General features: G+C 39.0%; 4 protein-coding genes across 4 annotated transcripts; all 4 read left to right on the forward strand.

Moving 5' to 3' along the window:
• Window positions 1-497: 497 nt before the first annotated feature.
• On the forward strand, window positions 498-986 carry GCK72_003022 (uncharacterized protein; the record flags this gene model as incomplete). The annotated part of the gene is made up of 1 exon (XM_053723762.1): window positions 498-986. One exon carries the CDS (start codon window positions 498-500, stop codon window positions 984-986), a length of 489 nt encoding a protein of 162 aa, XP_053592407.1.
• Window positions 987-3,428: 2,442 nt separating this feature from the next.
• On the forward strand, window positions 3,429-3,866 carry GCK72_003023 (uncharacterized protein; the record flags this gene model as incomplete). The annotated part of the gene is made up of 1 exon (XM_053723763.1): window positions 3,429-3,866. The coding sequence occupies one exon, from the start codon at window positions 3,429-3,431 to the stop codon at window positions 3,864-3,866; it is 438 nt and encodes a 145-aa protein (XP_053592408.1).
• Window positions 3,867-5,594: 1,728 nt separating this feature from the next.
• GCK72_003024 (uncharacterized protein) lies at window positions 5,595-6,098 on the forward strand (the record flags this gene model as incomplete). Its single annotated transcript, XM_053723764.1, has 1 exon — window positions 5,595-6,098. One exon carries the CDS (start codon window positions 5,595-5,597, stop codon window positions 6,096-6,098), a length of 504 nt encoding a protein of 167 aa, XP_053592409.1.
• A 1,309-nt stretch (window positions 6,099-7,407) lies between these two features.
• Window positions 7,408-8,402, forward strand: GCK72_003025 (uncharacterized protein; the record flags this gene model as incomplete). Its single annotated transcript, XM_053723765.1, has 2 exons — window positions 7,408-7,484; window positions 7,535-8,402. 2 exons carry the CDS (start codon window positions 7,408-7,410, stop codon window positions 8,400-8,402), a joined length of 945 nt encoding a protein of 314 aa, XP_053592410.1.
• Between the last annotated feature and the right edge of the window lie 8,809 nt (window positions 8,403-17,211).

Genomic DNA, 17,211 nt, shown 5'->3' on the forward strand with positions numbered 1-17,211 from the left:
TCCCCCATTTCCCCTCCTACGTCTTCCTCGAGTAATTCTGTGTGAGGTTTTCAAATCGTTGGGTATCGGTGAGAAGTGAGTTAATCTTATTAACCTAAGCGAACTAATTATTTCCTATTTCTAGAGTCAATCTCTCCCTCTGCTCCAGGAAAATCTACACTCAAATCAGTAATGATCGTTTTTACTCTCAAAAAGTTATAGTCGATCTGGACATGTTAAACACAGAAATCAGAGTTCACTCTGAAAATAACAAAGATACATTTGAAATCTTCATTTCACAAGATTTCTGGAAAAGTCACAATTCAAATGATCAACAATTTTCTATCGCATGTTGTATTGGAATGGTTATGTCTACCCAACATGGAATCAGAACGTACTGGGAGAATCGTCGAGAAGGATTTCTATATGTTATTCGATATCTGTTGAAGATGTTTCAATGCAAGATTTCAACTAGTTTTATTTGTCATTGTAGTAAATTATTTCAACCAACAATTTCAATGTTGTTCGATCAACAACTGGAATTCAAGAGGCTCTGCCTCAAAGGATCAATAGAAGAAAACTTGTTGTGGAACCAGATATCTAATAAACTTGGACTAGTTGAGTATCTTAGAATCTCATCTTCTCCTGATACTGGTTTTAGACCAGTTATCACATCATGGCCACAAAAAATTAGTATCTTGGGTTCTGATTGGTTCACTGTGGAGTATCTTTTGGCGTGCACTTGCACTACAGTTACACTCAAGGAGTCTCATCTGGAAAACAAGGATTTAGATGAAGTACTCAGAAAATGGGGAGCTGGAGGGTTACCGAATCTAAAATATCTAAAGATCCATAGCCTGAGCTTCACAGATGATAGAGAACAGATCTTGGGAATGAATTTGAACGAATTAGACGGGATGGTTCTCCAAACTGATGATGGATCAAAAAAGGCAACTATTAAACTTCGCCCCTTTTGGATCGATATGGATGTAACTCCATTTGAATGAACAAAATTTACTGACTTTCTCCCATTTTCAAAGTAAGATTTATATTGAAAGAATTTTATAGAATCGAATCTTTATTACCTAATATTCATTATGTTTCTTTCCCCTGCTTTTCCCACTTCTGCTCCACCCCTGCCATTAAAAACCATAGGACAGGAGCGCCTTATCATCTTTTTCTCATTTGTAATATCTTTATGGTTTTTACTTCTTTTGTTATTTATCTTTATTCAATAAATATAAAGTCGAAGGACAAAACAGAATAGTAGTTTATTGTAGAGCGGGTTTTATGCATGGGTCCGGGTTTTATTCATGGAGTTCACTAGTACGATAGTTCGGAGGTCACGTCAGTGAAAGCGGGGACGGCTACGCGCTTTCTCAACAATAAATGGTCTAATTGTCCACTCACTCCAACATATCAACAACAGGGAACTCGGTCACTCAAAGTTCTTTATAAGAATTATATTATAAACATTTTTATTCACTTTGTCAACTCTTTTTTAAATATTTTCAAAAAAGTAGCAAAGCGTGCGACGTATCTCTTTCAGAATTCATTCACTGACTAGAAGAACTACGTGATCATACCACCCTATGATAAAATTGGAGGAGTGTCTGCGTTTCGTGGCGAGTCCACACCAAGTCAGTCGTGACACGTAAATGGAACGGTAAGCCCATGTCACTTTTAGTGTGCGAGAGAAAGAAAAGGTAGGAGAGCAACAACAACTTTATTAACGTGTCTAATCAAGAGATCCATAGCAGAGTTGCGCGGAATTCCGACTTCCGGCTTTCGACTTCCGTTTTGAAAATTTTACTTCCGACTTCCGACTTCTGACTTCCGTTTTCGGATGTTTACTTCCGACTTCCGTCATTCCATAATTGTGGAATTTCCGAAAAGTATATTTTGCAGAAATACAAGGAAAAATGGTCTAAAAGGACAGAAAACAGGCTTTTCTTCAGCCAAAAACTAATTTTCCACTGATTTCTGCGAATTTTATGAACTTTTTCTAGGAGTTTTTGAATCTTTGCGAAAAAACTTCCGACTTCCGACTTCCGCGCAACTCTGTAGAATAGGTGCCAGTCAGAGCTGTGCGGAAGTAAAACTTTTGAAAAGGGAAGAAGGAAGAAGGAAGTCGAAGGAAGGAAGTCCGCACAGCTCTGGTGCCAGTAGTTGAGTCCTCTTCCGTCGAATACTGCTGGTCACGGGCGTTTACCGTATTGTAGAGCTTCCGCAAGCAGTGAAGATCCTCCGAACCATGGTGCCAACATCACCATTGATAGACAGTTGAACGCAGAGAGCAGGGAGTGATTGAGAGACGACGACATTCTGACGATTTCCTCTTCCTTATTTGCACAGAAATGTAGGGTAGATCCTTATCGTAAGGTTACCAGGTTGGGTCCAGGGCACGTCCAGAATAGTGATGGTATTAGAGTGGAAGGTCGCGTGTCATGCAGTTATTGAAGCTCATTTTATTCATTTCTTATGCAGATTATAGTGAATCTGCTGTGAGACTAGCTGCTCAGTATTTATCACTCAGTTGCGAGTTGATAACGTATTAATTCCGCAACAAAGTCGGAGGTGTCTATGGGAAAATAACGGATCGATCCACCCCAGTACTACCAATGTCCGTGATTTTCCTATAGACATCTCCGACTTGCTGCGTTTCGTGGCAAGACTTTAGATGTCTATGGGAAAAGATCGACTATAGGCGCAATGGTACGACTAGAGTTGGTCGATCCGTTAATATTCCTAGAGGCTTGTTGTGGTCTCGCCACGAAACGCAGACACTCCTCCCATCCCAGATTCTATACACACTCTTCTAATCCTCCGTCTCATCTCATTATTCTCATTTTCCTCATACTCATTTCATCGCCTTCTATCTTTGCCCCAAATGTCTTCTCCCTTTCCCCTCCTCCGTCTTCCTCGATTGGTTCAGTGTGAGATATTCAAATTGTTGAATATAGAAGAAAAGTGAGTTAACCTCATTAACCTGACTTTGCTAATTATTCTCTATTTCCAGAATCAAACTCTCCTTCTGTTCTAAAAAAATCTCCACTCAAATAAATAATTATCGTTTGTACTCTCAGAAAGTTATAGTCGATCTAGACTGCTTTAAACAAGTAATCGAAATTCAATCTGAAAACAACCAGGATATATTTAAAGTCGGTATTCATCCAGATTCCCGGATAAGTCACAGTTCAACTATTCAACAAATTTCTATCGCATGTTGTACTGTAAGAGCTGAGTATCTCCAAATAGGAATGAAAACATTCTGGAACAACTGTCTAGAAGGATTTCTATTCATTATTCACCATTTATTGAAAATATTTCAATGCAAGATGACAACTAGTTTTAATAGTTATTGTAGTGATCTATTTCAACCAATAATTTTGAAATTATTTGATCTACAATTGGAATTCAAGAGGCTCAGTATTTGCCTCAAAGGATCAATGGAAGAAAACTTGTTGTGGAACCAGATATCCAATAATTTGGGACTGGTTGAGTATCTTAGCATCTCATCCAGTTTGGATCGTGCTTTTATTCCAGTTTTCATTTCATGGCCACAAGAAATTAGAATTTTGGATTCTGATTGGTTTACTTTGGAAAATCTTTTGTCGTGTACTTGCAGTGAAATTACACTCGAAGAGTCTCTTCTGGAAAACAAGGATTTCGATGGCGTACTTAGGAAATGGAAGACTGGAGGGTTTCCGAATCTAAAACGTTTGTGGTTAGATAGCCCAAATATCACAGATAACGGAGAACAGATTTTAGGAATGAATTTGAACGAATTAGACTTTATGGTTATCAAAACTGATGATGGATCAAAGAAGGCAACTATTTACATTCGTCCCGCAGGTATTGAAGTATTTGCAACTCCATTTGATTGAACAAAACTTAATGTTCCCTTTTCAAAAAATCATTTATTTCGAAAGAATGTAATCAAATCGAATCAATATTAAAACTCATTATGCATCTTTCCCCTGCTTTTCCCATTTCTGCTCCGCTCCTCCTAATAAAAAAAAGAGAGGACGGGAGCGGCTTTTTTTCCTCATTTCTAATGTCGGAATTTTCACATCTTCTGTTACTTTTGTTATTCATCTTTATTTAATAAAAGTTCTTATTGTTCCCAAGTTTGAGGTTCTTTTTCCAATCACACTAACATCCGGCAGGATCAATGAGAGTTTTCTATAAGAATTCTATTATAAACATGCATGTTCAATTATTTAGTTAATTCTTTTTGAAAATCAGTAACAAAAAGTGCGAAGTATCTATTGTAGAATGCATTCACTAACTAGAAGAACTGTTTTTATTCCAATATTTCCTCCAAGACAGATAATTCACATCAAGACGAACTCCTGTGGACCACTCCGGAGTAGAAATGCGAAGTAGCTATAGGATTCTAACAGCAATCAGTTAGACATTTCGTCTGAGGCTCTGAACACCAGAAAGGGAAGGCATCACATATTTTAAAGTCGATTTGATGTTGGTTCAGCCGCTGCCAGACTTCCCCTTCAAACGAGTAAAATGATAGGCCAGGACATTGTCTTACCTTCTCATGGTAAAATCGCTCATTTTCCAACTCCTTACAATCTCACTAATTAGTGGCCCGGTACAATATGTAATCAAGTCTACGTCTCCAACTTTCTATCTTGTGGAACTTTTCCATCACAATTTTAATTTTTAAATTCCCTTTCTCCTCATACATTGACTTCCATCTCTGTCATGAGAAAAACAAATCAATCGACCCTAGTAATACCCTTGCGCACACAGTCGCTTCGTCATTTTCCCAGAGACCACCTAGAAACGGTTGGGGTGGGGTCGATCGATTCGTCATTTTTCCGATAGACTTGTTGTGGTCTCACCACGAAACGCAGTCACTCCTCCACTCACAGATTCTATTTACACATCTCATTATTCCCTTTGTCTTCATAATCTCCCATAGACCCCCACAAAACCTCGCAGTATTACCATTGCGCATACAGTCGATCAGCTATTTTCGCATAGACATCTGAGGTCTCGCCACGAAACGCAGGCACACCTTCAAACTCAGATTTACACATCTCATTATTCCCTTCTCCTCATACTCGTTTTATCGTCTTCTATCTCTGACCCAATGTCTTCCCCATTCCCCCTCCTCCGTCTTCCTCGATTGGTCCTGGGCGAGGTATTCAAATCGTTGAATCTCGGAGAAAAGTAAGTTTACCTATCTAACCTTACCTGACAAGTTATATTCTACTTCCAGAATCAAACTCTCCTTCTGCTCCAAGAAAGTCTCTACTCAAATCAATAACAATCGTTTGTACTCTCAAAAAGTTATAGTCGATCTGGATATGTTAAACGAAAAAATCAGAGTCCGCTCTGAAAACGGAAAAGATACATTTCTAGTCTCTTTTCATCTAGATTTCTGGGAAAATCACAATTCAAATACTGAACAACTTTCTATCAAATGTTGTAATGTAAGAGTTAGGTCTATGCGATTAAGAATCAGAACATTCCGGACAAATCTTCAAGAAGGATTTCTATGTGTTATTCGACATCTATTGAAAATTTTTCAATGCAAAATTTCAACTAGTGAAAGTTGTTTTGATAGTGAATTATTTCAACCAACTATTTCAATGTTGTTTGATCTACAAGCGGAATTCAAGATGCTCTATATTCGATATAAAAGATCCAAGGATGAAAAATTGTTTTGGAACAAGATGTTATCCACTAATATGGGACTGATTGAGGATTTTAGAGTCTTGTCTATTGATGATCCTGGTTTGAAGCCGAAATTTACCTCCTGGCCACAAGAAATTAGTTTTTTGGGTTCTGATTGGTTCTCTTTTGGCGTGGAATCTCTTTTGGCGTGCACTTCCACTGCAATTACACTCAATAAGTCTTATATGGGAAACAAGGATATGGATAAGATACTCAGAAAATGGAAAGCTGGAGGGTTACCATATCTGAAACGTCTGGGGATTATAAGTCTTAGATTCAACGACTATGGAGAACGGATCTTGGGAATGGTTTGGAGCAAATTAGACGGAATGGTTATCAAAACTGATGATGGATCAAAGACGGCAACTATTGACCTTGGCAAACATTGGATTTTAATGTCTGTGACTTCATCTGAATAGACAAAACTTAATGTTCCCTTTTCGAAAAATCATTTATATCTAAAAAAAAGAACCTTATAATCTTTTTCCCATTTCTAATGCCTTTATGGTTTTTTACACCTTTTGTTTCTTGTACTATCTATCTTCATTTAATAAAAGTTCTTATTGTTCCCATTCTTTTTCCAATCACACCAACATCAGGCAGCTCGATCAATGAGAGTTTTCTATAAGAATTCTATTATAAACATGTATGTTCAATTATTTAGCTAACTCTTTTTGAAAATCAGTAACAAAAAGTGCGAAGTGTCTAAACTCCTCGAGGCTCCCTCTGGACTCTCTCTTGACCTTTCATTTGCTCCTAATCATCCATCATTCAAGTAAGCAGGTGACAGAAGTAGGGATGCGAAGTAGCTATATGATTCTGACAGCAATCAGTTAGACACTTCGTCTAAGGCTCTGAGCACTCTAAAATGAAAGCATCATACCTTTCAAAGTAGTTCTTGTGTTGGATCGGCCGCTGACAGGCTTCCGCTTTAAACGAGTGGAATAATTGTCCAAGACGGATTCTATTTACACATCTCATTACCCCTTTTCTCCTCATACTCATTTCATGGCTGGAGCGTTACCAAATCTGAAATATCTGAAGATCCATAGCCTGAGCTTCACAGATGATGGAGAACAGATCTTGGAAATGGATTGAAGCGAATTAGACGAAAAGGTTATCCAAACTGATGATGGATCGAAGAGGGCAACTATTGAACTTGGCCCCAATTGTATCGAAATGTCTGAGACTTTATTTGAATAAACATTGCATTACATACTAAATTAAAAATTCTATAATAAACACTTTTATTCAATTTTGCTATCTCTTTGAAGATCAGTAGCATGCGCTGCGAGCACAGCTGTACGGATGTAAGTGAAATGTCTTTTGGCAGTATAAAATTTAATACAAAGTTAATCAACTGTATTGAAATTTTAATTGCCCTTGAAGCAGTGAAAAAAGTCTCCACTGCCGATTTCCGTGTGACACCAACACATCAACATCAAGGACTCTGTCACTGAAAGTTCTTTATAAGACCTTACTATGATCGCCTCTGGGATTGGAGGACTGCCTGCGTTTCGTGGCGAGACCTTAGATGTCTATGGAAAAAATAACGAATCGATCGACCCTAGTCGTAGCATTGCGCACACAGTCGATCTGTTATTCTTCCCATAGGCTTGTTGTGGTCTTGCCACGAAACGCAGGCACTCCTCCAATCTCAGATTCTATTTACACATCTCATTATTCCCTTTCTAATCATACTCATTTCATCGTCTTCTCTCTCTGCCGATGCCTCCCTTCCCTCTCCTCCGTCTTCCTCGATTGGTCCTGTGCGAAGTATTCAAATCATTGAATATCGAGGAGAAGTGAGTTAACCTCATTAACCTGACTTTGCTAATTAATTATCTATTTCCAGAATCAAACTCTCTATCTGCTCCAAGAAAATCTCTTTTCAAATCAATAATGATCGTATGTACTCTCAAAAGGTTATAGTCAGTCTGGACATGATCAACCAAGGAATCAGAGTTCACTCTGAAAATGACGAAGATGCATTTAAAGTTTTCATTGATCTAGATATCCGGAAAATGAATTATTCAAAGCAACAATTTTCTATTGCATGTCGTACTGTAAAAGTTATGTCTACCCGAAAAAAATTCAAAATGTACTGGAAGAATTATCAAGAAGGATTTTTATCGGTTATTCGGCATCTATTGAAGATGTTTCAATGCAAGATTTCAACTAGTTTTGATTGTCATGGTAGTGATATATTTCAACCAACAATTTCAACGTTGTTTGATCTACAACTGGAATTCAAGATGCTCAATATTTGCCTCAAAGGATCAATGGAAGAAAACTTGTTGTGGAACCAGATATCCAGTGATTTGCGACGGGTGGAGTATCTTACCATCTCATCTGTTCCTAATCCTGGTTTCACACCAGTTATCACTTCATGGCCACAGCAAATTAGTATCATGAATTCCGCTTGGTTCACTCTTGAATCTCTTTTGACGTGCACTTGCAATATAATTACAATCGGGAGGTCCGACCTGGAAAACAAGGATTTGGATGATATACTCAATAATTGGAAGACTGGAGCATTCCCGAATCTAGAATATCTGTACATCAAAGGTAAAAATATTACAAATAATGGAACGACGATTTTGGGAAGGAATTTGATGGAGTTAGATGGAATGATTATCCAAACTGATAATGGATCAAAGAAGGCAACTATTAAACTTGGCTTCCCCTGGGCGATCGAAATTTATGTGACTCCATTTGAATAAAAACAAAACTTAATGCACTTTTCCCTCTTTTCAAAAATCAAAACAGAATATCTAAAGAATTTAATCGAATCGAATCTATATTTATATTCATTATAGCTCTTTCCTTGCTTCTCACATTCCTGCTCCGCCGTTCTCATTAAAAAAGAAGGGAGCCTTGTCATTTTCCATTCGAATTCTAATGTCTTCATGATTTTTCCTACCTTTTGTTACTTTTTAAAATTATTTATTTTTATTTAATAAAATTGTCTAATTGTTTCCAAGTTTGAAGATCGTCTCATCCAAAAACCAGAGGCGGCGGATGTGCTCTTCTCTATCGTAGTTTCGTAAACTTGGTTAAAATAGATCTTGGCGAGAAGAATTATATCACACATTTCTGCGACATCCTTGTTGTTGATCACACAGAATCCAACGTCCGTTTCATCCTAGTGTACCGTCCGCCAGATACCTCAAATATTCAGACACACAACTTAGTCGATCAACTTAACACACTCATGGTTTGCCCTAAGAAGCCCTATGTATTGCTAGGAGACTTCAATCTCCCGGGAATCCAATGGGTGCGCCACTCTCGTGTCGACAATACAGGTCTAACAGATATGACTGAATCACACAATATGATTCAGTTAGTTAAATCAGCAACTAGAATTTCACAACATGGCACGGAAAACATATTAGATCTTATTTTCTCAAGCAACCCCAAAGCCTGCTTCAACGTTGAGGTAAGCGAGCCCTTGATGATGTCGGACCACAACTCCGTTCACTTCTCAACCGATTTCACCAAAGAAGCAGGTTCGTGTCGCAAAGTCAAAAAATTGCTGAACTACCGTAAATGCGACATTGATTCACTGAACTCCTATCTAGCTGGATTCAACTGGGCAAAGCAGTTTTCCTTTTTTTCAACACTCAATACTAAGATTTCCCACTTCCTGAATATCTTCAATGAAAGTATCGACATGTTTACACCTCTAATGACAATAAATTCTAGGTCCGTTGTAGTAAGTCGGAAGTGTACCTATAAACTCTTGAAGCGTCGAAACAAATTCTTTGATTCCAAAAAGCTCAAATCCAAAGTCAAATCGTGTTTGAAAAGAATACGTAAAAGGATAAGGAAATCTGAAAACGAGATAATTGGATCTGCAAATTCTAGAAGGCTCTTTGGCTTCGTTAAAAGAAGGCTAACATCTTCTTCCTCCATAACAAAGCTTCTTGTTAACGGTAGCCTGGTCACTGAACCTTCTGAAATTGCCGACCAATTCATCAAAACGTTTGCAGATAACTTCACAATTCCGTCCCCGCCGCATCCTGCCCTCCTGTTGTCAGTTTAACGCCTCTGGATAAAACTGCCAACTTTACGGCTCGATAATTCCGGGTCACATTGATTTTCCCCGCAAAATCCCCCGAAATTATGACCCGAACTCTCACACAGTTATTCCTCTTTATTTATGATTTGCCTTTTCCCGATTTATTCCATCGAAATCGGTCAATTCTACCAATTTCTACTAAATTATTGCCGCGCCTTATTATTTAAACGGCGCGCGCATTTGTCTACAGTATCCCGTTCGTCGCGAGACTTAGATGTGCAGGCAACCCTCAGCCTTTTTAGGCCAACGCGCGTGGCCTGCCGAGTCTCCTCGCCACCGCACTTCTACTACTTTTTACGCCATGTTGCGGTCCGTTGGTGACGGATTTTCCCCCATTTTTTCCCTTATTTTTATCCCCCTTTATCTGTTCTCCTTCCCCTCGTTTTTCCCCTCTAAACCATCTACAAAACCTCTACAAAACTCCACAAAACTCTACGAAACTCTACGTAACAGGTTTTACCTGACAGGAAGGAGAACCGAAAGGTTTCCTCGCATCCCACAAGGGAACGGGGTTTTACTCCTACACATTTTGCTCCTCAACTCCTGTCGATGGCTTTTTCCCTTTCTCTTGTCCCTAATTCTTCTCTTAATAAACGGGTCAATGAGAAAATGTGTACTGTTTTGTCGTCTGCATAGCTCATCCGAAGGTTCTGCGGAACCGGGTCTCATACGGCGCATACAGGGGTCTCCCTGGGTTATGGCTGTGTCCTGGTCTTCGACTGGACCTACAGGCATTGTCAACATGGTGCATCGACGGACGGTCTGTTTAAGGTAGTAGAACTTCGAGTTCTCCCCTCTACAAGTTACAATTCGAACCCAAGTCGAACCCGCTAGCCTTCCTGGCGTCTGAGCACCCCACTACCGCGAACTCGACAAAAAACGACGAATTTCTACGATTTCCACGAAAATATACTCGATCGTCAACTTCTGGCAGCCCACTGAGGCGAAAATCTACAAATTGACCGCCAAAATTGCATCATCGGCGAGAAAATCCACAAAAATCGATAAATCTGCCATAAATATCGATAATTCTACATAAATCAGCTTCAAATCGTGATTAAATAATTTAATACACACGAAAAGTTTTGATTCTCGCTGAAATTCTACTATTTTTGCCAGAAACTGCAACAATCCATCGAGAAATTCCGAAAAATCGGTATAAATTGTCCTCGCGATGAAATCAGTACCAAATACGGTCGAACTCTACAAAAAATCCTGAAAAAATCTGAAATCAGGTGTTCCCAGGCTCCTTCGGCCTTCGATTGTCATTTTTTCGAAAAAATTCGGTCCATTTTACCCGAAAACCGATGTAAAAACATCGAAATTATTTGAATTCAGTTCAAATTATTTTCGGAGGTATACGGTCGGCAATACGCGAGTCATTGTACGCGAACACTGATTGCGTACAATGCGCACCTCGCCGCACACAGTACTCGCTACGATAAGTGTGCGCCGACGCTAAAAAATGAGCGTTTTGTGCGCGAGGTGTATGCCATACACTCCGTACACACCATTGCTCACTTTAAAAAATTTCCGATTTTTTTCCGAAAAATTCCCGATTTTTATCGATTTTCTTCCCTTTTCCCCACAAAATTCGATGAAAATCGAATAAAATGTTGCATCCCATACTGGAAAAGGTAAGATTTGAGTTGAAAAATACTCGAAATTCTACGAAAATCGCATAAAATGCGTATTCTACACGAAAAAATCGACAAATCGAAGCGCAGCCCACCAAATCGACGGATTTTCTACAAAAAGTCGCCAAAGAGGCGCATTCTACTAAATCCCAGTCATTCTACAGCTGGGAAGGTAAGTAATTATAGAAGTAGCCCACAAAGTGGCGAAATTTCGGTCAAATTCGTCGAAAATCGACGAAAAATCGCGAAAAATAAGCGAGGGGTACACAATCGGAGTGAAAATTCACCCGTCTACAACAAAAAATCCACTGAACCTGCCGTTAACTCATTTATACGGAAATTTCTACGAAAGAAAAAAAAACGTCTAACTCGTTGAAAAATGACCAAAATTGGCATTTTTCGGAAAATTCCATCGCAAACTGAAAAATCAGTTACGATCGGCACCCACAAGTCTCCAACAGCGAACGCGTGGCCGGAAAATCTTCCGAAACGCTGAGGAGCACCCCACTAAGAGCCGAAAATGATCGAAAATTCGCCGAAAACGGCTAGAATCTTATAAATTCGGATGTTTCTTGAGCTAAAAAGCCAAGAATTCGGATAATTCTTGATCAAAGAATACCTAGAATAGTAAATTATCGATTTACTAGGCGAATTGCTGCCCAAATTTTGAAGAATCATGGAATTCCCACAGAAAATTATATTTTCGAAAAAATTTCGAAAATCAATAAAATCTGAAAATCGAGTCAAATCTGATTCCAATTCATTCAATAATGACTACAATCGGAGCAACCCACCCTTTCGAGGGAAATTACCGTAAATACTGTATTATAACGGCACCTGTAATAGAACGGCACCTGTATTATAACGGCACCCCATCTATACTCAGAACTCAATAATATGATTATACCAGTGTTTTTTACTGGTTCTGATTAGAAGCACCGTGTTTGGTCACTTCTAGATCTGCAAATAGAACGCCCAAAAAAGTTTTTTTCGTTTAATTTTAATGAGTTTCTGAAATCACAAAATTTTTCTCGGAGGCAGTTGAAAAATATAACGGCATGCCGTTATAATACAGTATTTACGGTATGCCCGAATTGCGACAAAAATCAGAAAAATTTCCGTGGGAACGTGATTTCGAAAAATTTCGAAAATCCAGAAAAATCCAAATCGATGAAAAATCGATTTGATAATGATTCTAACTCATTATTACAATGATGTGAATTGGCGCAACCCACTTTTAAAGGGGAACCTATGCCCGATTTTCGCTAGAATCTGAAAATTTCCAGTGGAAGTTTATTTCGAAAATTTTCGAAAGTCTCTTAAAAATATTTCCGAATGTTTTTGAGACTCGAATGGTTCTAACTCATTGATATAATGAATATACAAAGCAATTCGTCCTATTTGGCAAAGATTCTGATCGATTCTCTGACAGATATACCAAATTTCACTGAAAAATCAGTTGAAGATTTCGAAAAATCAATAAAAATCTTCGGCTCGTGTAATCTCGAAGCTCCAAAAGCCTATCAATCACCGCAAAAGTGAATATCAAGGCCGGCTTAGCAAAATTTAGTAAGATTTGCAGCCCACATATCAGAAATTCAGAAGAATTTGGCTGAAAATAATGGAAAATTTCCAAAAAATCGATAAAAGTCGATTTGCACATTCTCATAGCACCCCTCAAACATTAAGCATAGCTGAAAAGGCATGCCAAAAAGCATTTTTGCTAGGGGAGGTGCTGCCCAAATTTTCATTTTTTCAAAAAACTTAATTTTTTTTCCCAAACTGGAAAAAAAAAATAGTGATTGGCTGAAAATTTGGTTGAGAATACTGGAAATTGTCAAAAAAATCGATGATATCCGATTTTAAATATTTTCATAGCACCCCACACACACCATTCATAGCCAAAAAAGGCTTGACAAAAAATCATTTTTGCTAGGGGGAGTGCTGCCCAAATTCTCAATTTTTCTGAAAAGATAGAAAAATTTCCAATCTGAAAACTCGGATGAAATTTTTTTTGGAACTTTTCATATACATCATACTTTCCCACTTAAGGAAGTGGGTGAGCCTTCGAGAGGCACCTCGCAGCCCACTTTTATCTGAACTTTCGATATTTTTCAGTGCATTCGAATAAGATTCTGATTCGGCTCGAATGACTTAACACTGATTCTTCATGAATCTCATAGGGAAATCAGTCCACAAGACTTCTCAGAACTGAAGAATCTGGTCAGTATCCCACAAAGATCGATTTCGATTATTTTTGAAAACACCAAAAATCGATAAACATTAGCAATGAATATCCGATAACGTCTGCTATTCTAGTTGATTCTAAAAAGAATTTCCAACATCTACCAGACTACAATGGCAATAGAAATCCGAAAACTTCCACATTTGAAAGGACGAAAAAGTACGAATCAGGCTAACACTGAACCCCTTTTAAACATTCTTTCTCGTTTCTGATACTGATAATATCTGTACTCATCTTCCTCTCGCTCTCTCGACCTAACTCGTCTCTCTCTCTGAAAGTTCTACAACACATCTGTTTTTTTCAGAATGTCATCCCCACATTCAATGATCGAGCAACCCACCATAAATTGCCGAGCCAAACAGAGGGACAAATAGTCAGATGATGCATCCCACATCGGGAGTCACTGAAGAAGAGAGATTAAAGAGAAGAAGAAAGAAGAAGCCCACAAGAATACCAGTGAGTACAGTTAACAATTGACTAGTTAACGGAATTAACATGATGCTTCTTATAGAGAAAGACTGAAATCTCCAAGGAACCCACCCAAGAGAAGGTGTCTTGTGCGCCCACCCACCGAAAGTTCGTTGACATTAAGCACGAGTGGACGTCATCCACCACTCATAAAGCATACACATTGGCAGCCCACAATGCTGTTCAACTTGTTAATTCCTTGTTGAATCTGTTATATTGTTGACATTGTATCTCTGGCAACCCACGTTAATAAACGGTTGTGTAACTAAAACAAAGGTACACATTGCTCTATCAATCTTAAAAGATCCGAATATCTGCTCGCTATGCTAGCTACTATGCTTCCACAATCTACATCTACTAAACAAATACTATTGAGAGCATCTGAAAAACGGTACTCAATACGCACTCTTCTCTTTCCAGCTACCAGACCAGATGATATAGAATCTGAGTCCTCCATTGTTGAAAACTTAAGGAAGTTGACGACGATAGAGAAAGTTAAGAAGTCAGAAAGCAGATAAGATACAAGCATAAAAAGTAATGAAAGAACTGTTTATCGAGCAGCCCACTTTTTTAAGAGAGTCAGTAAAGAGCAATTTCCAAAACTCCTGATTCCCTCAAAAGGGAACAACCATCTTGAAAAAGAGGAGCACCAACGTGTTAACGAGGGTTGAACTGTATCAGGGAGCGACAAAATGATAGAAGGGGAAGATCCTTAACCTCATTGATTCATTGTAACCACTACTGTCATCTGAAAATAAAATTCTTGCCCAACATTCTATTATCATATAACTTCATCACCTAGTTGCACGAGTTTTATACTCGACGGTTATTTGATACTGCTACTTTGTATGAACTTGCCCCTGGAATGTTGCTGAAATGACTGGAAAGTAACAAAAAATCTGCGAGCACAAATTTCTACATATATTGGAGAAACCTATATAACATCTACAGATAAAGGGAGGATTAAATCCACCAACTGCGACTCGGTAGAAGAGTCGGGTGACCCCAATGGACAGGGAAGCCCTCAATTTAAGATCACATAATAGTGTTGAATCATACAATCCCAGTATGAAAATTAGAAAGACCGCGATACTTGACGTATTCAATCAACGAGACTAGATCCTACGACTTCCAGCATCTTGCTAAGGACCGGAGGGTATCTGTTTCCGGCCAGTTACAGATACTAAAAGAGGATTACACAAGGTTGACCTATTATAGTGGCAGTATGTCAGGCAGCCCACAACCATCTACACGTGTAATTCCTTGGCACTATTATAACACCTAAATACACCTGAATCACTGAAAATTCTAGACTTTAGTTGATTCAATCGTACTACAAAAAATAGTGCAACCCGCGAAGTAGAGAGCTGAAGGAAGTACTATCTACAATCGGAAATAATAATACTGAAAAGTTTCTACGTTTATTTAGTTTGACAATTTGATCGTTGAGAGACGTTTCGATGTGTAAACAACGTCTGCAACTACAATTCATTTCAAAAAAGAAAAAAGTGTTGAAATAAATCTCACTTTCGGCATTCTAGCCCAGATGTTTGAAAAATGACACAGTAGCCTCAATACAGTAGTATTTGGATGGCATCCCACAAAGATACAATTGATTTATTTTAAATCGCGTTGAAATGAACAAAATCTACATAACAAGAGACATGACTATATATGTACTCTTACACATCGTTAAAGATTCTCTTCAGAGTCTCTCCGAAAGAATTAGTTTTCGACACTCCTCTGCGAGAAAATGAAGATGTGAGCGTTTTTAGCGCGGTCAATAGCCCTTCTTTCTGTGAATCAACATATCCAAATTACGTGGCATTGTCCATGAGATATTTGATTCATCCACATCTTGGTGTAGAAAGATGTTGGAGTCTGAGAACCGGACTAAAAGAGCCGGATGACTATTCGGACCAGAAAAGCAAGTTCTCTACGGTAGGAGCACACCTCTTTTCATGACGTCGAAGAAAGGTTCAGAGGAAGTTAGCAGATTCAGCTGATGCTCATCGACTAAAAACATCAACTCGCATCCCACAATCTCAAAGAGATAGTGGTTATAATGTCCATCCACTAATGTCTACACTGACGACTCGGAGCGGCACAGACCTACAAGGCCCCTTCAGTGTTACCAGAGGGCTTGCTACCTAATGAATAAATTCATCCTGGGCACTGTTGGGCGTCGCATAACAGGTCTAAGGATCTAAAGGTATCCGGGAAGGTCAACATGTTGTTAGGCGAAGCGGCAGTCCTATAAGGATCACAAGGTGCTGACATAGCGCAAATGCAGGCCGTGTAATAGATGTGAGAGGACAATGGACCTAAAAGTATTCGATCCTACACATGCATTAAAGTCTGTTCACACTGGAATCTAACGGAAACTAGTGGTAGTAAGATAACTATCCACTAGCAACAGCTACCCCCAACAGGTCTGTTCACGCCGGGATTTTACAGGAATTGGTGGAATAGCAAGAGAACTATCCACTGACAACAGCAACCCACAAAAGTCTGTTCACACTGGAATCTAACGGAAACTAGTGGTATAGTAATATAACTATCCACTGGCAACAGCTCCCCACTAAAGGTCTGTTCACGCCGGGATTTTACAGGAATCGGTGGTATAGCAAGAGGGCTACCCACTGACAGCAGTCTTTTTACAAACCCCTCTACGTCAACAACCAACAACAACACAATTCCAGAGAATAGTCTCGATTCTACTATTTCTCCAGTTCGATTGGGCAACATCCACACTATTATACCAATCCCATAAAATTATCACTGTATCCCCTATAACATATCCATAATACATCTATTTCCAGGGTACTGATTTTCAACGTTCGAACGAACAACAACTTCAACCATGGCCGAGAAAACTGCTGGCATCCCACAGTCGTCCAACACCGGTGAATCCGTCGGCAGAACGGTTACTGGCCCGTTGAAACGAATCATCGACAACACCGTCTACTCCGCCAGCAGGCATGCATCCTCGACCAAACGGTTCCTTACCAACATCAAACATTCTACAACAACTCCCTCTACGGGAGAGCTGAACAAACTCGACGAGACACTTACGGAAATCTGTAAGCAAATCGCGAACT

Source organism: Caenorhabditis remanei, chromosome I, assembly GCF_010183535.1.
Source record: "Caenorhabditis remanei strain PX506 chromosome I, whole genome shotgun sequence".
Lineage (NCBI taxonomy): Eukaryota > Metazoa > Nematoda > Chromadorea > Rhabditida > Rhabditidae > Caenorhabditis > Caenorhabditis remanei.